Below are 27,094 nucleotides of genomic sequence, written 5' to 3'. Positions count from 1 at the left end.
TCACTGACTTGTACCTGATGCAACACAAACTTTTAAAATTGTCGGCAATGAAGTGATGGAGTTGAGCGAGGTGAGAGAAGAGGGAAATTCAAATAGCATGAGGCATTTTTTAGTTTCAGAAAAATTTTAAGTATTTTAATCACTTCTGTTTGTTTTTGGGCCACACTCGCAGCACTCAAAGTTTACTCTTGGCTTTGTGTTTAGGAATTACTCCTGGCCATATGTAGTGCCAGAAATAAATAAAGGCCTTACTGGTTGTATTATTTTTCCAGACCCAGTTTTAAACATTTTATTCTGAGTTAATTAAATTTGGGGGCCACATCCAGCAATACTCAGGGCTTACTTTTAGCTTTGCAGTCAGGAATTACTCTTAGTGAACTTGGGAAACTGAATGCCACTGACAAGCAATCACCCAACCTGCTGTGCTACTGCTCTGGCACTTTAAACATTTTTTTTTTTTTTGTGGTTTTTGGGTCACACCTGGCAGTGCTCAGGGGTTATTCCTGGCTCCAGGCTCAGAAATTGCTCCTGGCAGGCACGGGGGACCATATGGGACGCCGGGATTCGAACCGATGACCTCCTGCATGAAAGGCAAACGCCTTACCTCCATGCTATCTCTCCGGCCCCTAAACATTTTAATAGAGTTTCCATGGCTAAAAAGAAGTAGCATATTGGTCTAAATGAAGTGTTTCTTTTGTATAAATGCCATCATGGATATTTTTTTCAAATACAATTGTTGTGATTTAATTTATATATGTGTGTGTGTAATATATATTAGTTTTTGGGCCACATCTGGCAGTGTTCAGGAGTTACTCCTGACTCTGTGCTCAGAAATCACTCCTGGAAGGCTCAGAAGACCATATGAGCTGCCAGGAATTGAACTCAGGTTTGTTGCATGCAAGGCAAATGCCCTACCTTGCTGTTCTATCACTCTGGCCCCCTTAATTAAATATATTTAAAATTCATGCATGTATATACAAACACACACTCTTCATATCTCTTTTGTGAAAAGCTGAATTCAGATTTCTCATGTCTTAAGTCACAAAGCTGTGTGATTAAAATATCTTTTAAAATGATGTGTGGCTTTAGTTCTACAGTGAACAACAAAAAAGCATTAAAAATGTTGAGATGTAGATTTAAGTATGATTTTTTTTCACATTCTGTAGCTTGTTCCCTGGGTGTAAGAGCTAAATCTTAATAACAGTGTCACACCTAACAGAAAATTATTTGGTTTAAAACCCAGTCACCCAGTACAAATCTTGCTGAAACCGTGGCTAAATGAAAACAGCCATGAGCTTAGGGGTGGTTCTAGTTCAGACTGCAAACTTTGTTTACTTGGGCTTGAACCTTGCAATGGAGACCTTTAACTTGAATCTTTCACAAGAAAGATTTATTAAAGTACAACTGTCTGCATGCCGGCAGAGGAAATGCGTATTGAGTTCTTATCAGGAAATAATTTTTAACCAAAATGTATTTACTATAGATCAATATATTAAAAAAATTGCTAGATAACAATAGAATAGAATAGAATAATAAAATCAAAAGACCCAAACTATAACAATCTAAACATAAAATAGACATGTTACACTGGTAGAACAGGGGCAAAGGGCAGAGGTATGGGAGGCATACTGGGAACTTTGGGAGTGGGAGGTCAACACTGGTGGTGGGAAAGGCCATAATTCACTGTTACTATAGGCCTGAAATACAACTATGAAGGATTTGTATTCACAATTGTCTCAATTAAAAAAAATTTAAAAATTGCTGATAGGGAATTTCAGTGTCAAGTATATATTTAAGTAAATAAAGTGGGGAGCTGAGAGTGTGATTAAATGCCAAGGCTGAGGGTAGAGCTGTGTTCTCTACTAGCAAGAGGCACTTTGGTTCAAGATTTATTCCTTGGTGTCCAACAGGTGATGGCCAATAACGTATTTGGAATGAAAAGGCTCACAGAGTATACTATATACATCAGCAATTAGTTCTGCCTCTGCTTGTCTTCTGAGAATGTGAAGCGACGGTACATAACCACACATAAATGTTGGCCCTCTACTTGCCTCCACATTATCCTGAAAAGTAGTTTCTTGATTCACTATTGATTGCATAAAGCCATAATCTAGGCCGAAAACAGGAAAAACTCTTCTTTCCTGTCAGCACCCAGAGATTTCAGTTTGGTGCATAATTAAGCTTAGGTGTCAGACAGTCATGACTGATCTCTGTGTTGCAGAGATTTGTGACTAGGCCCAGGTAGGTATGTAATGCAGACTGTGAAGAATCAGAATGAGTGAGCCAGGAGAAAACAGGTCCCAGTGTGAAGGGGAGAATTATTTTGTTCACTAGTCAACCATCTTTTATTCCCAGAATACAAAAAAGCAATTGTCCCCAAAGAGAATCTATGGAGGGGCCAAAGCGGTAATTTAGTGCATAGGGCATTTGTCTTGTACTCAACCAAACTGGGTTCCATTCCCAGCATCCCATATGGTTCCTCAAACATCACCAGGAGTGATCACTGAGCGCAAAGCTGGGAATAACCCCATGAGCATCACTGGGTGTGGCCCCCAAATAAATAAAAACCAAACAAACAAAAAAAATTTCAAATAAACAAAAAATAATTTGTGTAGTGAATGGGAAACAAGACCATGGGGGGAAGAGCTTAAAGATACACCTAAATGTCATGCAAAAAAAAAAAATTCTCAGAATGTGCCTTACGCTGAGGTCTTGTAGCCAAGATAATTGATTTTTTCCCCAAGAATGAGATTTTATTATGTTTACATAAAGAAAAAAATCACACCAAAACCAACCAAAACCAAAACTTCATAGGAACAAAAGGTGAAGATTCCTACCTTATAGATTGTAGGCAGACAGATCTCTTGAGTCCATGTTCCACTGTAGCACTGCTCCACTTGTACGCATTTGTCCTGGCACCAGCCACACTGCACAAATGCAGGGGCGGAGAGGCACTGACTGCAAGACTGGAAATGTTCACAGCCCAGGCCATTTAGTGGGATCTTAGTGATCTATGAAGAAAGTGATATAGAATGCCCCTCATTCATTGTCACTATGTACCATAAATGATGCAGTGAAAGATTTGTAATGCACTTTGGTCACAATAAAAATTAAAAAAAAAAAGATCTCCCAAAGAGTTTTCCTTGTTTTTTTTTTTTTTTTTGTGATATGAAAATCAAATATACCAAAGAAACTTAGAAACATAATTTTTTAGGATCTACTACAGATGGTATCTGTATGCAAATCATGTAAGAGTGTTTAATTGCTTAAAAATTCCTTTCTCTCTTGCTTTATTGACACACGTGTGATAAAAGTCAACATTATTGTTCAGTGAACACAAGTTCTGTCATGTAATGTTAGGACTAGTTGGCTTTACTATTTGTATAATTTAACTTTTTGGGAAAACCTACTTGAATCCACAGGAAATTGTAGTTTTACATATCATCTGGCACCAGTAAGCACCTCTCTCATTTACAGAAGAAGGTTAGTGTTATATTTCAAACTAATTTTAGAATTTATCTGCCTGCACTAGAGGACAGCTTGCTTTTAGGACTATAATTCTCATTCTTCATTTGTTTTTCTCACTGAGACATAGAGGGAGAAAAAGAAAAGTATACATTATAAGGACTGTTTTTAGGTCCAATCTTCTCTATATGAAAAATTTAACTAAATACTAGGAGATCCCCAGAATTCTTTTTGATTTTGGTCACATCTAGTGGTGCTCAGGGATTAATCCTGGCAGGCTTGTGGAACCATATGGGATACCAGGGAGAGAACCTGCGTCAGCCATGTGCAAGGAAAAAAATCCTACCCACTGTGCTATCACTCTGGCCCTTATCTTCAGAATTCTTGAAAGGGAACTTGATGGAGCAGATATGGGAGGAGAAAAGATTAAAAGTCACTGGCTGGGCCCGGAGAGATAGCACAGCGGCGTTTGCCTTGCAAGTAGCCGATCCAGCACCAAAGGTGGTTGGTTCAAATCCTGGTGTCCCATATGGTCCCCTGTGCCTGCCAGGAGCTATTTCTGAGCAGACAGCCAGGAGTAACCCCTGAGCACCGCCGGGTGTGGCCCAAAAACCAAAAAAAAAAAAAAAAAAAAAAAAAAAAGTCACTGGCTGTAAATATTCAGAAATATTCAGGAAGAACGGTAACCACTGGTTCTCTCTGAGGTTTGTTTACCTTCTTCCCAGTGACAACCAATGTGTAGCCATCTTGGTTCAACGGGTGTTCAACAATCACTTCTGGAGAGACAGGGTGAGAATCCAGGAGAAAATTCACATGAGGGGTTGATGATTCTGATCGAGAAATCACAATCTGAGAAACAAAATTAAAAACATTAAAAATTAAACATTAAAAATTCCCAAAAGCTCATTTAAATATAGTGGGAAACTTCGGACAATAATAGAACAAATTAGGACAATTCATAGGTATTTGAACTAAAGGTCCAACAAATTTACCTCATTGTAAGTTAATCTGATAGTTTCTAGTCTTCTGCCCTGAAAACATTCATTTTGATAGATGGTTATTGCCTTATGATCCTTTTGAGGTTCCTAAGGAGATCAGCCATCAGAGGTAGACAAATCCTTATAACTGTATTGGGAACTGGAGGAAATCAAAACTCCTTGAACAGAGAGATGATTTCCTTTATGCTATAAAGATTTAGGATTATTTTTTTTTTTATGTCTTTCCTACTCATCCTTTTACACTGGGCCACTTTCCTTGATGCAATAACGGAAGGGGCAGTGGATAAAGACCATAGGAAGACTTGACTCTATTTCTGGCTTTGCTATTCTAAAGCTCTGTTATTAAAAGGTCCTTAACTGTTCTGAAATGATGTTCTATAGTTTTTACACACCATTGTCCCATCACATGTTATCTTACTTGGGTTATAAAAAATTCTATTTCTTGGCCCAGCTTTATAATAAAGCTCTATGGTTAACAATATCTTAAAAAAAGAGTTGATGAATCTTTTGATAAATTTTGCTTTTATTTCTAATTTGGGATGCTTCCAGGCATATAACTTTCATCTGTCCTGTAGCTAGAACCAAATAATAATGAAGACCAAGGATAAGATAAGATCAGAATGACTATCTGAAGGAATCATTCAGACCTTAGGAAAATTTAGTAATATTCAGAGAGACATTTCTTTTTGTTTGTTTGTTTGTTTTTGTTTTGGGGCCACACCCAGCGGTGCTCAGGGGTTACTCCTGGCTGTCTGCTCAGAAATAGCTCCTGGCAGGCATGGGGGACCATATGGGACACCAGGATTTGAACCAACCACCTTAGGTCCTGGATCAGCTGCTTGCAAGGCAAACGTCGCTGTGCTATCTCTCCGGGCCCAGAGAGACATTTCTTAAAGAGACAGTAAGTTCCTACAGACATTGGTCTGTAGGAAGTTGTGCATAATTCTTTGTGTGAAATTGCCTTATATCCCAAATATCCTTTCGGATTTCATTAAAAGTACACTTGTTTGACATGGATATGAAATTACAAAACAAATTCTGTGAGATTAGAAATTAATACCAGCTCCCTCTATCTCATTTTTCTCATCTGAGAATGATAATAAAATATTTAAAAGTAGTTAACTACTTAACACTCTAACAAATGCACATAACATATAAATATTCTGGGAAATAGAAGCAATTTTTTTTCTTCAGCATAATAAAGGAGTCAAGTAGACTGAAACAATTTGGAAAGATCCCCAAAGTTTCTAATATGTTTGTGAGCTTTGCTGACAGAGAAAATTACCAAGCTCACACAGAACCACAAAAGTTAAGCATCATGATATTTCTTTTCTAACAATTGTTCCAACCCAAATTCAATACTTATAAAAACATATTTGCAAAGCCAGAAATTTTATTCAAGTAGAAGTACTTATGCCCTGAATATATAAAACTCTGGATTTGATCTGTGGTACTTCATATACCACTGGTAGTGGCCCAGGCCTCTCCACCTCCAGCAGCACCACAAGTTGTGCCCCCACCCCCATAACAAGTGTCCACAAAAATTAGACCACAAGCAAATAAAAACTTTAATTGCATACAAATTAAAAGATGGAACAAAGGTTGCTTGGTCAGAATAGGAAAGGTTGAAAACCCATTACTTGTTCCTAAATGTCGGGTAGCTTGATAACTTTTGCTGGCAAGAAAAAAAGTTCAATTAGTGACTCTCATTCCTGGTAGGTGCTGGTTATAATCAGAATGTACCAGGATTAATATCTAATGCTAATGCACCTAGTGTTTCTAGCTCAAATTAGATTTCATTATCCACTTTCAATTTTATTTCACTCAATGACGGTCAACACCTCTTGTTTTTTTTTTTTTTACCTTTCCTTTTTTATTTCTGTAATTATTGCCAACTGTTTCAAATTGCAAAGGTGAAAATGCTATTATGCAAGTAAAAATCAAAATACAGTATCTTAGAATATTCTGACTTTGTTCTCTACCTTTGTGCTTTCCACTTCACTGAAGACTATTCATCCCTATGAATCTTCCTGGGGATTTGCATACTGTGTCTGTCTCTTATGTCTTATATTCCACTTAGCCCTGCTAAGCCACCTCACAATCCTCTTTTTGCTTTTGCTCTCTTCAATCATTTCCCAAATTTAGAATAAACAATTACTTCTTAAGTACAAGGTTATTCATCCTTAACTTTATTTCAAATCTAGATTCTGTTTACATATTTATTTCCAAATAACCCTTTGGCTCTTTTTTCATAAAGAAATTCTTTGCATCTCTGAATCTTTCATAGATTGATTTGGTGTATCCCTTGATAAAACTATTTTTTTTGTTATTGTTCTGTTTTTATTTGGGGGCCATACCTGGTGGGCTTAGTTATCCTGAGCTCTGTGCTCAATGTCAATGATTAGGGGATTATATGAGGTCCCAGGGATTGAACGCAAGTTGGCTGTGTGCAAGGTAAGCATCTACCCACTGTACTAACTCTTTCCTTGTTAAATCTGTCTAAAAAGCACCTTATATGTATGTATGTATGTATATATGTATGTATGTATATGTGTGTATACACAAGCATTTATAATAAGTTATTTCAGTGTTTTAAATGAAATTTCCTGACAATTTAAAAGATTAGTTCCCAACAATAGTCTTACAAAGTTGGAACTCTTATTTTCCATAAAGAAAACATGACTGACAAAGAATGTGAAGTAGAAAGTACACAAGTTGAAGTTCCAAGAGGCTGTATTTAATGCCAAAATTCATGGGACTAACTGCACTCTAAACATTAAACTCTTGGAGCACCAAAGCAAATCCCAATAAAAGTTCAATTCTGGGCTATCAAGAGCCACTTCTGAGTCAAACCATTAAAATAAATTTCACAATACACTCATCATTTTTTTTCTTTTTTAAAGTAGTTTTGGCTGTATAAGCTGAATGTGTGTAAAGAAAAGGGTTCTACATCTAAATAGACTTTGATGACCCAGAACAAATGTAACCAGCATATTGGGCAAGTTTTACTCTTGATTATGAGCAATAATGAGTATGGCTTGGTATTAAAATGGAACAAACCAGAGAAGACAGGAAGACTGTGTGGAAAAGTGAGGTGTGTTTGGAATTCTGAGCAGAGGTCATATCACAGATGTAAATACTTTTCAGTTGATCATTAGCTCCATCTCTGCAGGGATACCAAGCCCTATAAAATGCCAAGAATACTTTTCTGTCATTAATTCTTCATTTTTCTCCCACTGGCAGAATTCTAAATGATTGAATGACCACTTTTAACTCTCACTATCCTGAAAGCAATGTTTGCAATAAATTAGAGATTCATTTTGGCTTTTCATGCAGCTGTATCTAGGAACAGAACTGGACCAAGTATCTACATTTAATTATTTTACTATCTCTTGGAAATCTGGGAACAATCAGTAAGAAATAGAAGACTGGCAATTTCTACTGTTGAAGACAACTAATCGTTAGCATTTGGGTACTCATTTTTTTTCTTTAGTGCTTTTGAATATATAAAATTAATGTTTTTTGGTTTTGTTTTGTTTGTTTTGTGGGGGATACACACCCTACTGGACTCAGCAGTTACTCCTGGCTCTGCACTCAGAAATTGCTCCTGACAGGCTCAGGGGACTACATGGATTGTTGGGGATTGAACCCAGGTCTCTTCTGGGTTTCCATATGCAAGGCAAATACCCTACTGCTGTGCTATCGCTCCAGCCCCAAATTAATGTTTTCGAATGAGGAAATTATGAGAAATGTGAACGGATTGTGACTATGATCTCCAATTTTTTTTCTGGGAGAGGTTATGGGAAAGAAATATGTACACAAATATCATAAAGCATTTGTGACTAGATTCCCAAATGTATAACTTTGAACAAAACAATCCCACAACCCACATATAGCTTTAGTTAACTGTTTTAGAATTCAATTTATTCCATTTGGATTTTACTTTTGTACATGATGTTAATTGAAGGTCTAAGTTCTCTTTTTTACAAGTGGCTAGCCAGTTGTGCCAACACCACTTATTGAAGAGGCCTTCCCTGTTCCATTTAGGATTTCTTGCACCTTTATCAAAAATTAGGTGACGGTATATCTGGGGAACATTCTCTGTGTACTCAAGCCTAGATATCTGGGGAACATTCTCTGAGTTCTCAAGCCTAGATATCAGACCTGAAACTATAAAGTATATAGAACAACGTGTAGGTCAAACACTCCATGACATTGAGACTAAAAGTATCTTTTAAGAGGAAACAGTACTCTCCAAACAAGTGAAAGCAGAAATAAATAGATGGGACTATAGTAAGCTGAGAAGCTTCTGTACCCCAAAGGAAATAGTGCCCAGAATACAAGAGCCATCCACTGAGTGGGAGAAACTATTCACCCAATACCCATCAGATAAGGGGTTAATATCCAAAATATATAAGGTACTGACATAACTTTACAAGAAAAAACATCTAACCCCATCAAAAAATGGGGAGAAGAAATGAACAGACACTTTGACAAAAAAGAAATACAAATGGCTAAAAGGCACATGAAAAAAATGCTCCACATCACTAATCATCAGGGATATGCAAATCAAAACAACTATGAGGTACCATCTCACGCCACAGAGATTGGCACACATCACAAAGAACAAGAACAAACTGGCGGGGATGTGGAGAGAAAGGAACTCTTATTCACTGCTAGTGGGAATGCTGTCTGGTCCAACCTTTGTGGAAAGTGATATGGAGATTTCTCCAAAAGCTGTAAGTTGAGCTCCCATACTATCTAGCTATACCACTCCTAGGGATATATCCTAGGAACACAAAAATACAATACAAAAATCCCTTTCTCACACCTATATTCATTGCAGTGTTGTTTACAATAGCCAGATGCTGGAAACAGCCTAGATGCCCCTCAATAGATGAATGGTTAAAGAAACTATGGTACAGATACACAATGGAATATTATGCAGCCATCAGAAGAGATGAAGTCATGAAATTTTCCTATACATGGAGTATATGGAATATATTATGCTGAGTGAAATAAGTCAGAGGGAGAGAGATAAACACAGAATGGTCTCACTCTTCTATGAGCTTTTAGAAAAATGAAAAACATTTGTATAATGATTCTCAGAGACAAAATATAGGAAGACTGGAGGGTCCAGCTCCTGACATGAAGCTCACCACAGGGATCATTTAGTGCAGTCACAGAAATAATTACACCGAGAACTATCATAACAAAATGTGACTGAATAAGGGAAGTAGAAAGCCTGTCTAGAGTACAGGCCATTGTGGGTTGGGGAAAGGACACTTGGGATATTGGTCATGGGAATGTTGCCCTGGTGAAGGATTTTTTATATATATCTATCTATATATATCTATATATATGTATTATATAATATATCTTATATAATACATATATATATTAAAAAAGCAAAAAAGCTCAGACCACACCACAGATACTGTATGTGTAGCCTGTCATCCTTACCCAGAATAGCACCAGCGATACAAAAGGACACCATATGTTTTTGTATAGGCACAGTAAATAAGGGAGAAATCATGGACTCAGACACAAGATCTTATCTTCTAAGGATAAGAACTCACACTTTTTATACAAGGGTGCCTCCCATCCTGGACATATGTCATGTGGATACAACTCAGTCTCCACGAGATTGGACAGTGTTAGTTCATTCTCAAATCCCAGATCCCAGACGCAGAACTGAAACAACCCCCTGCAACAACACCAGGAACTTAGCTCCATTGGGAGATATACTTGTGCCAGTGTTAATATGACAACAAGGACAGTGAGGAAATGACAACTTGACCTAAGACCAGGAGGTCCTATCACATCACCTAATACTAAGTGGAAATCAGAAGATGTATCGTCCTTTGAAATATGAAAAATAAGAGAGCTAACTACAGAAAACTGACTTTGACAACCATGACTGGGCAGAACTTACCTTGAGACCATTAAGGAAAATCCTACCCTAGGCTATAGCCCAGGTCTCTTAAAAATAAATCAAGATTTCTTAGTAACCAGAGGCCCAATTCTGACAACAGAGACTGAGCAGAACCTTTGGAACCATAATTTCCTAAACTTCGGCTTAGGGAACGAGCAAAAACATGGAGCACATTATACAGAAAACTGAACACTCCAAAAATGTTGAAACAGAACCTCTAGAACCTTAAAGACTCTATCCTAGGCCTTGTCCTAGGACCTGTGCAAATACCAAGATTGATTGCTACAGTGGCCTGATTTTCTCATCCACAACCGAGAGGAAAGGTTCCTGACACCACAAAAACAAACAAACAAACAAACAAACAAAAAACACTGGGATATGGCAATGAGAAGGTATGGAGCCAGTGGTTGTTCCCATGACAATATGCTTCAAGAGTGGAGAAACCCTGAATCTCTTAGGCCATGGGAATTTCCTTCCTTCCCCAATACTTGCTGTGCCTATACAAAAAAAAAAAAAAAAAAAAAGGTGGGTAACACCAAACCCTGCTATTCCAGCACTTTTTCTGGTTTTGTTTTGTTTGTTTGTTTTTTTGATATTACTTTCCTTCTCTTTTTGCACTTTTTTCTTTCTTTTTCACTCTTGTGGATATTATGTGGTGATTTTTTCTTCTCCTTTTTTTTTTTTTAGTAGTTGATACCAAATTTTTTCTTCTCTTTTCCTTAACCTTTTTATCTCCAACAGAATAGCATAACTTGAACCATTCAGCCTCATAAATTGAGGGGGGAAAATGATGATACCAGGACCAGTCATATGAACATGTAGTATAAATAAAAAAAATGACCAGACTGAAACACCAAACAGAATAGATACTCAACCTACAACAAGCTTGTAAAATGGAGACCAGTTACTCTAGTATTCTGGGGGGGAGGGGGTAAAGGAGGGAGAAATGGGAGACATGCTGGGAACAGGAGTGGAGGGAGGACAACATTGATGGTGGGAATGCCCTTCATTCATTGTCACTATGTACCGTAAATAATTCTGTGTAATGAACTTCAGTCATAATAAAAATTAAAAAAAAGAAAAAAAAAGAAAAGAAAAGAAAAGGCTTCCCAATTCTTACCACAGGCTGTGTTCTTTACACTGACTGTATAGAAAGAGGAGGTACACTGTATATGCACCCCATATACACCTCAACCCAGGCCCATTGCCTGGTCTGGATTGTGAATTGGGGGACAAAAAAACAGAATTCAATTTATTTTGTTTTTGTGTCATGCAGTAGGCTCAAGGGAAACTCCTAGCACAGTGCATTGGATTCACTCCTGACAATACTTGGGAGATTCTGTATTGATGGGGATTAAACCTGGGTCTTCTATATGCTCAGCATGTGCCCACCACTGCTAGAGATACCCCTGGTCTTAGAATTTAATTTATTTTAAAGAATAACGAATACAATTTAATTTACTTGTATGTGACTTCTTGCCTACCTTATCATATTTTTTCTTTTTTGGGAGGAAGGTGGGCCACACCCAGTGAGACTCAGGGCTTACTCCTGGCTATGTGCTCAGAAATTGCTCCTGGCTTGGGGGACCATATGGGATGCCAGGGGATCAAACTGCAGTCCTGGCTAGCATGTAAGGAAGATGCCTTACTGCTTGCACCGCCCCCTACTTTATCATATATTTGGTTTTTGGGTCACACCCGGCAGTGCTCAGGGGTTACTTCTGGCTCTATGCTCAGAAATCGCTCCTGGCAGGCTCAGGGGACCATATGGGATGCCAGAATTCTAACAACTGACCTTCTGCATGCAAGGCAATTGCCTTACCTCCATGCTATCTCTCTGGCACCCTTTATCATATTTTTAAGAAAATAATTTTGTATATATTAATAGATTTGTGCAACATTCATCACAACTACTTTTGGAACATTTTCATTAACTCAAAAAGAAACCCTATATTTTTTAGTCATCATGTGTTCATCCTCCCTATCCTCCAGTAATAGGTAACCACTAATCTACCTTATATCTCTCTATATTTCCCTATTTGTACATTTTATATAAGTGAAAATTTACTATATGTGGCCTTTTGTGGATTGAATTCTTTTACCTGGTATAAGATTTTCAAGGTTGACCCATGATGGAACATGAATAGCACTTCATTCCCTAATTATTATTGAATAATATTCTATTCTATGGATATGCTATATTTTATTATCCATTCACTGGTTGATGTATATTTGAATTGTTTGTACATTTTGGCTATTAGGAGCAATATTGAGAACACACAACTTTCTATGTGAATATGTATTTTTATTTCTATTGGATAAAATCCTTGAAGCAGAACTATTGGGTCTTATAACTTTCTAACCTTGTAAAGAATTCTCAAGCTGGGGCCAGAGTAATAGCAGAGCAGGTAAGGAAGTTGCCAGTCTGGGTTTGATCTCTAGTATACAATATGGTTCCCTGAGCCTGCCAGGAATAGTTTCTGAGTGCTGATGAATGTGGTTCCCCTCCCCGCATCCCAAAAAAGAACTCTCAAGCAATTTCCCATAGGGACTGCATTTTTTTTTATATTCCCTCAAGCAATGCGTGAGGGTACTCATTTCTTTACATACTCACCAACATTTGTTATTTTTTGTTATTGATTATAGACATTCTGGTGAGTGTTATTGATGGTTTTTGTTTATATTTCTTCTCCAAATATTTTATTAATTTAAGTAATTGCCAAGTAAAAGGAATTAACTTCTGGAAGTGGCCAGCCTTCTGCCCATTTCTCTTGCCCGAGATTGAGTACTTGTGCGTTACCTGTTCAGTTTAACAATCAGTGTTCTAAAGAACATCCTTTCATGGTCAAACTGAACTTAGAAATAAAAAAGCATTCTAAAGAAATTGGGGGTGGTGAAGGGGTAGAAGAAACAAACCATATTCTGAGTGGGAGATGAAGCACATTCTCTAAATGTGTTGCACCTGGCAGAAAAGATATCACACATATATGTTGGAAGCATACCACACAGTAGAAGACTGATCAATTACCAATGGAAGTTGTAAAGAATTATTATGTATAGAATAAAACATGTTGGAGGAGAGGGTCCATGGAAACTATAGTATGGTGTTTAAAAGCTAACTTTACTTGTTATTTATGGTTAAATTGATAAATTGACTTAATTAAAGTGCTTGTGACTAGAAAAGATCTATATTATTTATTTGGACAGGTATAAGAAACCATTGAATTCTTATTCATGAGTCAATTGGAGGTACCGCTTTTGAATAATTTCTATATGTAAGAATTCTATTGAATATGAAAATTGAGAATATGTATCCCAGAACTTTTCATTTAATATTTTGAGTTCAAATATCATTAAATCTTGTTGCAAATGTTTCAGTTTAAAAAGTTGTAACTGAAATATAAATAACAGGTTTATACAAAATCTAATGTCATGATGATCAAAGTGAATTTTTTTTGATAAGAACAGAGATAAACATTGCTATTTTTAGGCAAGTAGAACTGAATGAGAACTTTTAATATCAAGCAGATGGACTTTTAATTTAAAAGTTAAAATAGATGGTTTCTGCTGAGGAATAAGGAAAATTCATTTTTAATGACAGCTGATATAAATTATTAAGTTTTGAGATTCAGTGTAAAACATGAGTTGAGGAAAAATGTTGAGTAAAGGTGATAAGACCATTAATAAATAGACTAGATTGGGCCAAAGTGATAGTACAATGAGTATGGAAATGCACTTGTCCTGCATGCAGCTAATCTGGGTTCAATCCCCGGCACAACATATGATCTCTCAAGGACTACCTGAGCACAGAGATAGAAATAAGCTCTGAGCATCATCAGGTGTGTCCTCAAAACAAAAAAATAATAGAAAGTAAATAAAAATAAACAGACTGGGCCGCAGTAGTGGTGCAAGAGGTACGAACCACGGTTAGATCCCCTCCCCCCAACCGGGGTCCCCCAAGCCAGGAGTGATTTCTGAGTGCATAGCCAGGAGTAACCCCTGAGCATCACCAAGTGTGGCCCAAAGACCAATAAATAAATAAATAAATAAATAAATAAATAAATAAACAAACAAACAGGTACATATAAAATGGAATACTACATAATTGTAAGGAATGATATAATCATGCAATTTTCAGTAATATGGATAGAACTGGAAGATATTATGTTAATTCAGTGCTTCTCAATTATTTTCCGTCATTCCCCCCTAGGAAGAAGAAAACATTTTTCATGCCCTCCCACGCGTCTGTAAATACTATCTTTATTAAAAAAAACTTTAATCTGCTAAACAAAAATATATAAAATAATTTGAGCTGATTTTTTAATCAGAGGTCATGTCTGGATTAATGGCTACAATGAGCATGTTTTGCAATGCATAGCTGTTCAAAGCGGGGTTTGAAGCAGGACACAGCAACTCTCAGCTCCAGAGACATACAGAGACATAAACACGGGGCTTAGCTTGTTATGACAGTGTTTGCCAAGGTCAAACACGCCCCCCTTTATGGAGCCTTGCGCTGCCCCTGGGGGGCGCGCCCCACTAGTTGAGAAGCACTGTTAAATGAAGTATGCCAGAAGAAGAATAAATACAGAATGATATCACTTCTATGTGGTATTTAGAATACCACTGCATGAAGAAATGCAATGGTCCAAATGGTAGTTGTCACAAACATCCTTGGTCCTAGAGTATAGCAAGGAGAAGGAAAGAAACTGAGTGGAGGAGAAACACAAATATGAAAGGATGGGGGCCAGAGGCCAAGTGGTCTCTATTGCATTGTTAGAGGAAAAAAACGACAGACCAAATATCCAAGCCAAATTCAACAACAATGGAATCAAGAGACCCAAAGTTTAACAATCTAAACTTTAAAAGGGCTTGCTATTTAAACTTTAAATGGACTTGCGGGGGGCAAAGAGTGTCTGGGAACAGGGTGGAAGGAGGTTGACTGGGTGGTGGAATTGGCCCTGATTCATTGTATGCCTGAGACCCAATTATGAAGGATTTTCTAAGTCATAATGGTTTCACTAAGCTAAACTAAACTAAACTAAAATGAAATAAAGTTAAATTAAAAACAGACAGGGATGTGGATAGGTCTTTTTCCTTTGTAGTCCGAGTGCAAACACAGATATGCAGCAGGTTACAATGGTATTGGTAAGGTATATGAATAGACCTAAATAAGAACCTTACTTAAATATTTATGAAGAAATTTGGTTTATGAAACATTTTAAAGATATTTACATACCCTTCAAGTATTTAATATGCATTTTCAAGGCAGGTTTCCTTGCTTCTTCTCTGTGACAATGGACTGAATGATTGTGTTCTTCCTCAATTGGCAAGTTAAAATCTTAACCTCTGTGTAATAACATCAGCAAGTGAGGTTAAGAGAGTGGAGCTGTCATGAATGAGATTAGTATCCTTATAAAAAGGATCCTGTAAACCCTCTCTTGCTTTTTTTTGGACAGGTGTGGATAGAGCAGAATTAGTATAAAAGTGAGTTAGGGAGAAGGACTTCACCAGATCTTAGATCTGCAGTTCATCTTGATTTTAGACTGTTGGATTCTGGAATAAAGAGAAACAGATACTTGCTCTTTAAGCCACCAGGTTATGATAATTTGTTTAGCAGCTTTAACCAAGACACCTGCCTTAGGTTTTCTATCTTCTTTGAATATGAGATAAATTGGTGTTTGTTTAAAAGGAAATCAGGTATGAAGAGTAGAATTATTTGTTTCAATCAAGGTAAGCATCTCGGTTTTTTGGGGGGTAAAAAAGGAAACATGAGAAGAAATAGAAATTGCTGATTGGTAATAATGGCTCAAAATTAAGTGTTAAAACTGAGTACCAGGTGGCAAAAGTTGAATTGAAGGAAGCTTTACTCTGTTCTTTCCTTCATTGATTTTGGTAAATGGGTATGAATGTTTATATAGCATCTTGATACTACAAAGGCCAGGTAAAGTAAAATAAATTTCATTATAATTAAAATACTGATTTTTTTCAATTTTTTAAAATGACTCAAAATTAATTAAAATGTATGAATAGACAGAAACTTTGGAAAGCCATTTCAAGCATCTGAAAACTAAATAGGTGAGTAAATTATAAAATTAATAAAAACATACTTCAAATATGCACTTTATTTACAATATAATCTGTTTAGAAATTTTAAAGTTATAAAAGTTCTAAAAGTAAGTCCTCTACACTTCATGTCTTTTTTTCTACTTCATGTCTTAATGTGTCTCTTTCAAATAAGCTTTCAAATGAGAAATCCCAGTTACTTCCTGCCAATCTTTCCAACTAATAATCCAAAGCTTAGTATTCAATTATTTAAATATTTATGATCTAAATTAAATTTGTTAACAGAATATAAAATCTATGTATATTTTACACATACTTTTGCATAGATAGATGAACTAGGATTAATTTTGTTATGAAAATAACTGAAATTATTACTTAATATAAGTTATTTTTGTACAAAATACAACTTCAAACTCATGAATATGCATATTTCTTTTGAAGAACTATATCAAAGTTACATTGTTTAGGATTATGTCTAAATTGATGATTAACTTTGTTTTTTGATTTTGGGATCACACCCAGCAGTGTTCAGGGGTTATTCTTGGCTCTGCACTCAGGAACTATTCCTGGCTGACTCTAGGAACCTTATGGAGTGCCAGGGATTGAACCCAGTTTGGCTGCATACAAGGCAAACACCCTACCCACTGTACTATTACTTTGGCCCCTGAATGCTGACATAATTATTAAATAATGGTCATAAGTAATTATCATGAAAAAAATTTATGTTGTCCCTATTCTTTATTCTTTTTTACTTTATTATTATTATTATTATTTTATTATTATTATTTTTGGGTCACACCCAGCAGCGCTCAGGGGTTACTCCTGGCTCTATGCTCAGAAATCGCTCCTGGCAGGCTCAGGGGACCATATAGGATGCTGGGATTTGAACCATGCAAGGCAAACACCTTACCTCCATGCTATCTCTCCGGCCCCAGGTTATTCCTGTTCTTTACATTTTTTTTTAAAGTTACAATTAGTTTACTTAAGAGGTATAAGAGAAATGTGGTAATAAGTGTTAATAGTATCAAGGATTGGGAGATAAAGGAAGGTGTAAAATTATCTCATGTACCATATCTCCAACCCCAGGTGATATGAATCTGAATCAGAGTCACACATGAAATAATGCAAACCAGGCTGAGGGGTGGGGAGGAGGGAGATTTGGGACATTGGTGATGGGAATATTGCACTGGTGAAAGGGGGGGTTCTTTACATGACTGAACCCCAACTACAATCATATTTGTAATCAAGGTGTTTAAATAAAGTTATTAATTAAAAAAAATAAAAATAACGAGACTGAAGGTGAAACGTGTAGTCTGACAGTCTTCTACTTCGTATGGAGAGCCAGCTGCCTGCCAGAATCACCATTTTTATTGAGTATAGAGACCACCCCTGGGTTGGGCAGTAAGGACAGATAGCTCAGACTATCCTGAGGCAGTTCCACCCAGGTTTACAAGGAAGACCATCTCTGTTTTTGGATAAATCCAAGGTGTAAACAAACATACAAAAGAACCAGGAATGATCTTTGTTTAAGTAAAATAAGAAAAAGTTTATGGGAGAAGAACAAGAGTAATGCCAAAGGACTAATGACAGCTGTTATGGTACGCAGGCAATGGCCACTGTGTGTAGACAATGAAGCTGCCCAGTGAACATGTAACTGGACTTGAAACAAGTCTTGAAAGCGCCTTCCCACTCCCACCCATCCCTGATGATCAACTCACTCTCCCTGGCCTGACAGTCATGCACAAATATTTTAATAGCAATGCCTTGCATCTAGAGATTAAAGGCCTTATACAAGTGCTGTTAAAAAAAATCAAGCAAGCATTGTTTTTGGATGTAGATTAGAGGAAGAGCTCAGAAGGGGAGACGTAGGCAATCCCTGTGATTAGTCCTGTGATCTTCATGAGTATCCCTCTTTCCTCTTCCCCATAGGCCTGCACTGCACCAGTGTTTTCAAGTCTTGTTCTTTTCCATACTGCCTTCCCCTCTAAAATTTGTGAGGCATGTTCTCACTGTATATGCCAACTATCTTAAATATTGTTTCAAAGCACCCCAACAGAGTGATCACTCAAACTGTTTTTATTTAAAAAACTGTATTGCTATGCCTCGACAGATAGTCTCAAATATATGTACATATGATACTATTCAGATAGCTTTACTGGTGGGAGAAAAGTTACATATATTTTAGTGGGCTTGAAGAAAGCTCAGCGGCCAGTGTCTCCCTTGAAAATGTGAGGTCACAAGTTCTGTTCTGACAATACTACTTGGGTGCCTCATTTGATTCGGGTCTTTCTGCTATTTGGTCTCGCCTGGGTGCCACAACAAAGAGTGTAACCCTTGGTGTACTGCAGCCAACTGCATTTCGTCCCAGAAATATTTTGCAACCAAAATATATGCAGTGCCTTCAACTAAAGAGTCTGACCATTAGCAAGTACATAGATGCAAACAAATGCCTGCCACTTCAGCTAACTACAATGAGAGCAACAACAAAAGGAAATAGAAGAGAAACACATAGTGAAAAAAAACTTAGATACATATTAAAAATTCTTTTGTCCTACATATAATATTGTTAGCTAAACAATATAAAGTCTTCCTAATCAAATAACCACTGTGAAATACCTGATTCACTTTGCACCCAACAGCTGGGGCTCTTGCTTGTGTTCCCAGCTATAGCTAAGCATAAGCACAATAGAAAAGGCAGAAACAGCTGCAAAATCTTGGGAAAAAAAAAATTTTTTTTTTCAAAAACACTTTGCTTTTAGGCTTTGGGATAGGAAGGAAGTAAAAAAAATCATTTTTCTGTTCTTTTTAATGCAGTGCAGCTGTCTTTGAGGGAGTAAAAGATGATGTCCTTTCTATTTGGAGCAGAAACTCCATAGTATTAAAGTATGAGCTGTAGAAACTTACGCCTGGCTACAGATTTGGCATGATAACATAATCAAAACATTTCAGAGCATAATAGGGAGTTACTGCCCAGAAAGACTAAATTAGAAGGTCCCCAACATTTGGCTGTTCCCTTTACTCTGCCCCTGCCTTTGTTTGCTGTAAACAAATTGAATTTTCAATGATGTTGATTCTTTGATGCTTTCAAATACTTTTGGATTGTTTACCTAAAATTTAACAGAATGGAATTCTTGCATGCAAGTGTCAGAGAAACAGATTCTCTGCAGGTACATGTTTCTGTTTCCTTACAAAAAGTTTAATTCCTTAACGGTAGGTTCTAGGTTATTGCTTCACTTAGTTACCTATTAATGTTAGTGGGGTCTCAATACAAATTTTACAAATTAATAGACACTACTTCAAATTTAGTGCTACCAGTGCTTTCCCTAAAGGAACTATTTTAATTTTTAGTGTTTTGATGCATACAGTTCCTTTTATTTTTGTTTTTATTTATTTTATTAAGGCACTGTGATTTATATGGTGTTGTTCACAGTAATGGTTCAGGTATTAAGGACCAATCTCACCATCTGTGTGAACTTCACTCACCAATATCCCCAGAATCCACCCACCAGTCTGCTTCTGTGATAGGCACATTTAAAGTTTGGTTGTTGTAGTTTGGTCTCATGTTTTATTGTTGCTGGCTCTATGGTTACGTATAACACACTACATATATACCACACCTCTATACCTGATATCCCTGGCCTCTGACTTTTAACTCCCATCTCTTTCTTCTTACTTCCTCTCTTAATTTCTTATTTCTTTCCTTTCTGTCCTTCTCACTACTATAATTAGGGTCCAGGCAGTTCCACTCTTTGATCCCTTGGATTCCCTTGTCCTATTACTATATATATATATATGTCACAAATAGTTAAGTCATCTGCTATTTGTTTCCCCTCTTCTGATTTAAACATTACATCCTCCAATTTTTTCTAAGTTGTAATAAATTTCAGGACTTCTTTCTTCCTTGCAGCTGTGTAGTATTCCATTGTATTAATCTATAACACATCTTTATTATTTTTTGGACATCTAGGTTGATTCCATATTCTTGCTATTTCACTAAGTTCTGCATGTGAATATTGATTGGTATGTACTTATCCTTTCAAATAAATGTAAGACAGCTTTTATGGCAATGCTGGAAGACAAGGATAAAGGCGTTGTTGCTACAGTGTGCTGTAAGGTGGATGCATGTCTTATTACATGGGTAGGAGACATTGTCCAGCACAGTTCATGCCTCTTAAACTATTACTACAAAATATATTTTATTAGACTTCAGAATCTGAAAGTAGGCCAGGAACATTTTAATAAAAAATGTCAGATCTAAAGTAACTGTGGAAAGCTTATTAATATGAAATTGGATTGTTTAGATGATAGCTTAGAAGAAAAGCAGAATTAACAAGAAAGGGAAATAACATATTATAAAGTTTAATTGATGATAGGCTGGTTCATCCTATACAAAGTCTGTAATTGCCTAGAATAATTTCAATGTAAATGAACTACACAGATAAATACAATAAAATATTACATATTTCAAAAATATATATTTTTATATATTTCAAAATATATTTTATATATTTCCAAAAAATAGAGTATAGGTCTATGTGGGATAGAGTTAGGCATTGGGTTACTCAGATTTTGAGGGGCTGAGGAAGGAATTAAAAGCCTGAGGTGTGTAATTAAGAACAAGGACTGTTAGTGTGGCCGGAGGAGGGACAAAGTTTATAATTGTGCAGAAATGGAAGGAGGGGATACTCAGTATGGGAACATTTAGGTAACAGGATCTATAAGATTTTACCAGTGATAAAATTATGAGTGTTATTTCTTAAATTACAAAGATGGAGTTAATTTAAGAAAAATGTACATATTGTCACTGATTACGAAGAGAGGATGTACAGAAAAATCAGAGGAAAAACACTACTCCTCAATTAGTTTGCTATAATCACTGTTTGACTAGAATATTAATTTTAATGGAGATTACCTATTAGGTATCTTTTTTAGAGAAATTTCTAGTATTTGTAGGAATTCAAGATCTCCACCAATGCCTTCATTGTTCTGCACTGATCAAGAATATATCAGTGAATTTGTTTTAGAAGCTCTACCCAATAACAAAACAAAGAAATGGCATTTTAAGTTTTGCAAGATGCTATGAATCATCCTGTATCTAGGAAACACAATACTTCAATCAACTTTGAAGCATGAACTTTTATTGTATGAAAATAACGTTGCTACCTACTAAGAGTATTTTTAAATGAAATATGTTTTCCCCCTATTTGAACTTCTTTGTGGCTGAGTCTATCATTTACAGACTCAAGAGAGCTCGAGTTCCAATGTGAATCTGATGATAATGTCCCTTCCAAACTCCTGCCAATATTTCTCAATGATGTGAATGTTTCTACTCATAGAGATGCACGGTTCACACAATAGCTCTCCTTTGATCTGTAGCTTCCCTTGAAATAGGAAAACATCGCCTAAAAGTGCTTTTTTATTGTTTCATTTTATTTTCCAATCATGTGATACAAATCATGAATGGAAAAAAAAAAAACCCAAACCATTCTGGGCACAAAAATTAAAGCAACCGCATTTAATCTGAACATTTCAAAAATAGGTCATTTGCTCATCAAAAGGGAATCAGGCTTCATTATTTTGCTTTCAGTCTGTTTCTAGGTTCTACTGTGATTTTAACTTTATGATATTTGCAAATATCTAATGCAAAAAAATAGCATATTAACTGCATGCTGTGAGCTAGAACAAATACAGCTACTCTCAGCAAGCACTTACCTGCATGAAGCGACCCTCTGAAGTGCCAAGATTAGCGATGGTGAGGTCTCCTTTAATGAAGGTGGATATAGATGTGAGAAGGACTTGGTTGAACTGGCCCATGAATAAGTCAACACGCTGCAAAGCTGTGGTAAACTCTGTTCGATATTCATCACTGCGCGCTTCACAGCCTGATGAGTTTCTCAAAAGTGTCTGGAATAAAATATGGTCATAGAATTAATGTGAGTCCAGATGTGAACAAGCTGGTAAGAAACTTTGCAGTGCTTCCTTTCAGAGCTTAGAAGGGAATAGCAAAAATAACGTGTCAAAAGTTCCAGATAGGCAGGAATATTGCTAGTGACTTTAATGCCTGACATGCTACAAGGAACTGTACTGAACATACTGTAAGTGTATGTGTTTATGTCTCTGTGTGTATATAATTCCCTAAACTTCCAGAAAACCCCATGGTTACAGTTTGCACAGTGGTTCAATATATAGTGCTATTAAAAGAAAACAAAGTAAAACTGTAAATGAGTCAGTTTGATATTAATGTAACTCTTCTTACCTTCTTTGGTGGACAAATACAATGAGTCCCATATGCAATATTAGGAACTAAACTAGCATCAGCCTCATGCAGGGCCAGCACCTTGCTTTGTAGCATCTTTCTGATTGTTGAAATGATTTTGAAGTACATTGTTCAGTAATAGATAATAATTAGTACTCTAAATTCATCTCTTCACAGGGACACTTCTATCTTTTGTTTCTGCCTTTGGGTAGTTTCTCTTTTGTAAGACAATCTATAACTGGATATAACATTGTTCAAAGTCCCCTCTCTCCACTCAGTCCCCAATTTCCAGCCCCTTATGTGATGTCTATTATGATTTAGTTTACATTGTGTCTGTATCAAGCTGCCTAAGAAATCTGCACTCAAATTGTTTCAAATACCTCAGGCTCAGAGCAAAACCAGTAGAACCCACAATCTTCTCTGAAACATAATCTCTTGATATGATGCTCTATAGTGAATGGTACACCATCCCTCTAAGTCCACAAATCAGAAATCTGAGTATCATGTCTGTTTCCTTCTCATGGACAATCCATCATCTAAACATCAATTCACTTTCTAAACAAAAAGTCTCCTGTTTCCATCCACTTTTCAGTATTTACATCCTACCAACCTTTATTCAACTACCCCCTACCTTTTCTGGACTATCACAACAGCTTCCTAAATAGAACCAACACAATCTTATTGTACTAATTTCCAGATTGTTTCTACAATGCAGCAAGAATTTCTTTCTAAAACATAAATTTTAGCATGACACTGTTTAAAACTCCATAGTTTCTTATTACTCTTAGGATAAAGATCACAATTTTAAATATGACCTTTTTGGGCTCTCCAACATATGACTCCTACCCAACTTTTCCATATTCAACTGCATTACACACTCTTTTGTTTTCTGAGCTTCAGGGGGCTGGTGTCCTTTCAATTCTCCATAATCAGCTACTTAATGAATAAACAAGTAAGTGACTCAATTATGTGTAGATAGGGAATGGCTGTGAATATAAAAAGCCAATATTACTAAGGGTTTTTTTTTTTTTTTTTTGGTTTGTTTTTGTGCCACATCCTGTGGTGCTCATGACTTACTCCTGGCCTGTGCTCAGGGGTCACTCGTGCTAGACTTGAGGATCGTAAGGGGTGCCATCGTTAGAACACAAGCTTGCTGTATGCAAGGAAAATGCCTTAACTGTCTTTACTAACTCCCCTATCCCAAAAGATTTTTTTTTAAGAAAAAGAATAAGGGTTTATTTGAGAAAAATTGAATATATGGTCCTATTATGATAAAATAGTTAGGATGATTAAATTTAAGGTAGTAAATGAAGACACACATGCATTTAGAAAAAGTTTGATTTGGAAGAAAATATAAAATATTTTATTGCATATTTGCATATAGCTACAAGTTCAGGAATGTTTTAAAGTTTAAAAGTCTTTTTTATTTTATTTATTTGTGTCTTTTAGGGGAAGTGTGCCATGACTGCTGGTGATCAGAGAATGACATGTGGGACTGAAATTGAACCAGAGTTGGCCATATGCAAGGGAAGCACTTAACCCCTGCACTATATCTCTCAACCATATTTATTTATTTACTTATTCATTAACCTATAAGTGCTGAAGATTGAGCCCCATAACATCACACATACAAGGCATTTGTTCTACCACTAAGTAATATTCCTGCTCTAGATATTCTCCATTATGTCCTGTTAAATCCATAGCAACCAGAAATGTGTCCAAGCATATTTCAAAGCAATTTAGTAACTAATAATAAAATAGAACTGTAATTATCCTTATGTAAAATTACCTTTAAGGTAAAACCTTTGTATTATGGAATTGAAAATTTCTACATCTATTGACTTACATCAATTTTTATGGTTAAAATCACCTCAAATGCCCAGCTTTTAGGAAGCAACCTCTATTTCTTTGTTTGAAAGGCTTTACATTAGCAAACAGAATCTCAAAGTTGCTAAGCCAGTGACTTTTGTGATAAAAAAAAAAATCACGTCAGGTTCAAGAGGCAATCAAATTTCATATGCTTTAGTTTAGACATTTATTTGAATACTTTAATGAATGCTATTCCACAATCAGAAGCTTTTTTCATAAAGTAAAAGACTGCTTTGAGGAGTGGTAGATGACTGAGATGAACCAGCAATTCAATGGCAATCAATTAACTGACAATTAAGTTTCTACTGGTGATCAATCATTCATTTTGTAGAGACAGCCTGAAGTACAAGAATCTGCTTAAAGGAGCAAAGTCCTGTTCTAAATAAAAGCCCAGCATGAGTATTCTATCTATTCTCTAGGATTCTGCTCTTCAGGGTCAGCTTCTTGTGTTATTTTGTTCCTTTGCATATTGTTCTTATTCTTTTTGTATATCTAGGTGGTAGCCTGGGAACTTTAAAGCCTCAAATTTGACCTGAGGCTTGGTGCTAGTGGCAATATGATAGATTCATTTGATTATAAAACAATCTGCAGCATTTGGAGCAGAGCCTTTTACTGTAGCTAAAACTAAGCTAGAGGCCAGGCCAGGCCTTGTCTTTCATCTTTTCTATTCACTGCTTTGTAATGTGTCCAGCACATAGTAGGAATCTAATGACAGCTTGCTTAAAAATTAATGTACCTGCAAAGTAATCAGAGAGATTCCATTTGCCCAAAAAACTCATATTATGGTTTTCCCAGCCAGCTCACATTGCCATTTGCCAGACTAAACTGGGGGCAGAATAGGAAGGATATGGCTTTTTGAGTGACCAGAAACCTACAAGAACATGCTGATCTTTTTTTTTTTTTTTTCTTCAAAATAAGAGATGAGGATAATGTGTCCAGAAATTGAGCTACTGTGAGTCTCTTTCCTCACAAGTAAAGCACAAATGCAGCCTCTGCATGAGAGTCAATGGGACACTTATGCTGTAGAGAGGTCTCTCTTTGGTACCTTGTAATGTACTGACAGGATTGAGTTATGTCTCTACTTCCTCACAAAACAAACTGCTAACTATAGAAATATTGCACAATGTTGGAACAGGATCCACAGAACTCCTTGATCTCAGAGAAAGTTGTGCAATTGGGAGCCCAAAACAAACACCATGTCAGGTTCAAGTGGCATTCAAATTTCCTAAGCCAGGGGACTCCCAGCTTCTTCCTTTTAAAAATCTCCTTAGCTGAGATTTGTAGGAGACAGGTAGGGGCATGTGCTTCCAGGAAAAGGTACATTCCAGAGTTCACTGCAGGAGAAAGAACTTCTTCTTGTCTTTTCCTGCTGAGAACCCTGATAATGTCTGTGTCTGGGGATCAGAGTGACAGAAACTGGCTTGGCTTACTGAGCCACATGCGGTCTTTCAGCTTGAGTAGTAGAACTTTAACTATTAGGGAGCTTTACTTAAACTCTCAGAATGGCAAAGGTAAAGCATTGTGCAAATAGGTTTAAAACTCAGGCTGATTCTCTATGCCCTTAAAGATAAAGAACCACCGTGTTAGCTATTCATTTAGGTATTGAAAACTAGGTGGCTTCTCTCATAACTTATAGACATACAATTCCTGAGCCCAGTTTGAAGGGCAGCTGCACATCTAGGGTTTCCATGATGACCATACTCCACTTAAAGCTAAGGGTTCCTATGCTTTGGGATAAAATGGAAAAAGCTGCTTTGGGGTACTGTAGAAGAGTCTGAAAAGGTTTCATCCCAGCATCAATTGGGGAGTGGACTAAAGTTCTCCCATTTGTAACAAAGGGAGGAAGAAGGAAGGAAGGAAGGGAGGGAGGAAATCAAGTTTTATGCTGTACCTACAGTGTGCCAGGCAATGAGCTGGGCACTCTTATGGACAATCAATTTCACAATAGTGCCTGTACATTTGATCATACTCAGTGTTCAGAAGGAAGATATCCGAGGTAGCTAAGGGTGTGGCTAGAGCCCAGTTCTGACTGGAATAGGTATTCGATTTTGTTTCCTCTGCTTCCCAAAGTTCATGTGTTTCTTTTGCTACTGTTTACTATTCTGGGCAATGTTCTGAGAGTTGCATAAATACAAAAAAGGAAAGGGCCTCAGAGAGTATTTGACTTCAACCCTCATTTTACACATAAGAAACTAAAAGACAGAAAAATTAGGACTCTCCCAAGAGTTAGAATTGTTTAACAAAAGATAAAATAGAATGCATAAAATCCACATATTGTCAAAGTGGGAAATGTATGTTCACTTTCACATGGTTTCATTTTTTTCAGAAAGGCTGGGCTAAACAATTATTTTCTGTACAATAGCAGAGAAGACCTACACGTATTTCTGACTGTTCTAAATTCTGCATGTTGTTGCCTATAATGAACATGACTATAGGTCCAATCAAGTAATCTAAATTTTCATTTCTAATCAACTCCTGTTACTCTTGCATTCCTTACAGACACCTACT

At 36.6% G+C, this 27,094-nt stretch overlaps 2 protein-coding genes and 1 non-coding gene across 4 annotated transcripts in view; 1 reads left to right on the top strand and 2 right to left on the bottom strand.

The window, feature by feature from the left end:
- Positions 1 to 27,094, bottom strand: part of MET (MET proto-oncogene, receptor tyrosine kinase) — an 811,679-nt gene that overhangs the window by 38,751 nt on the left and 745,834 nt on the right. For both annotated transcript variants that reach the window (XM_049771030.1, XM_049771029.1), the window contains 3 exons: positions 22,174 to 22,365; positions 4,180 to 4,314; positions 2,838 to 3,011 (listed from right to left, as the gene is read on the bottom strand). In XM_049771030.1, the coding sequence (XP_049626987.1) occupies positions 2,838 to 3,011; positions 4,180 to 4,314; positions 22,174 to 22,275 (411 nt within the window). In that variant the 5' untranslated portion in view covers positions 22,276 to 22,365. The remainder of the gene's footprint in view (positions 1 to 2,837; positions 3,012 to 4,179; positions 4,315 to 22,173; positions 22,366 to 27,094) is intronic.
- The window catches only part of CAPZA2 (capping actin protein of muscle Z-line subunit alpha 2), a 468,908-nt gene that overhangs the window by 169,780 nt on the left and 272,034 nt on the right, over positions 1 to 27,094 (bottom strand). The window lies entirely within an intron of this gene.
- LOC126032039 (small nucleolar RNA SNORA51) lies at positions 11,502 to 11,636 on the top strand. The gene has a single exon (XR_007503806.1). It is a non-coding gene; the product is annotated as a small nucleolar RNA SNORA51 (small nucleolar RNA).

The sequence above is a fragment of the Suncus etruscus genome, chromosome 1, assembly GCF_024139225.1.
Source record: "Suncus etruscus isolate mSunEtr1 chromosome 1, mSunEtr1.pri.cur, whole genome shotgun sequence".
Taxonomy (NCBI): domain Eukaryota; kingdom Metazoa; phylum Chordata; class Mammalia; order Eulipotyphla; family Soricidae; genus Suncus; species Suncus etruscus.
Note: the sequence above shows the minus strand (reverse complement) of the source record. Positions and strands in the feature narration are given on the sequence as shown.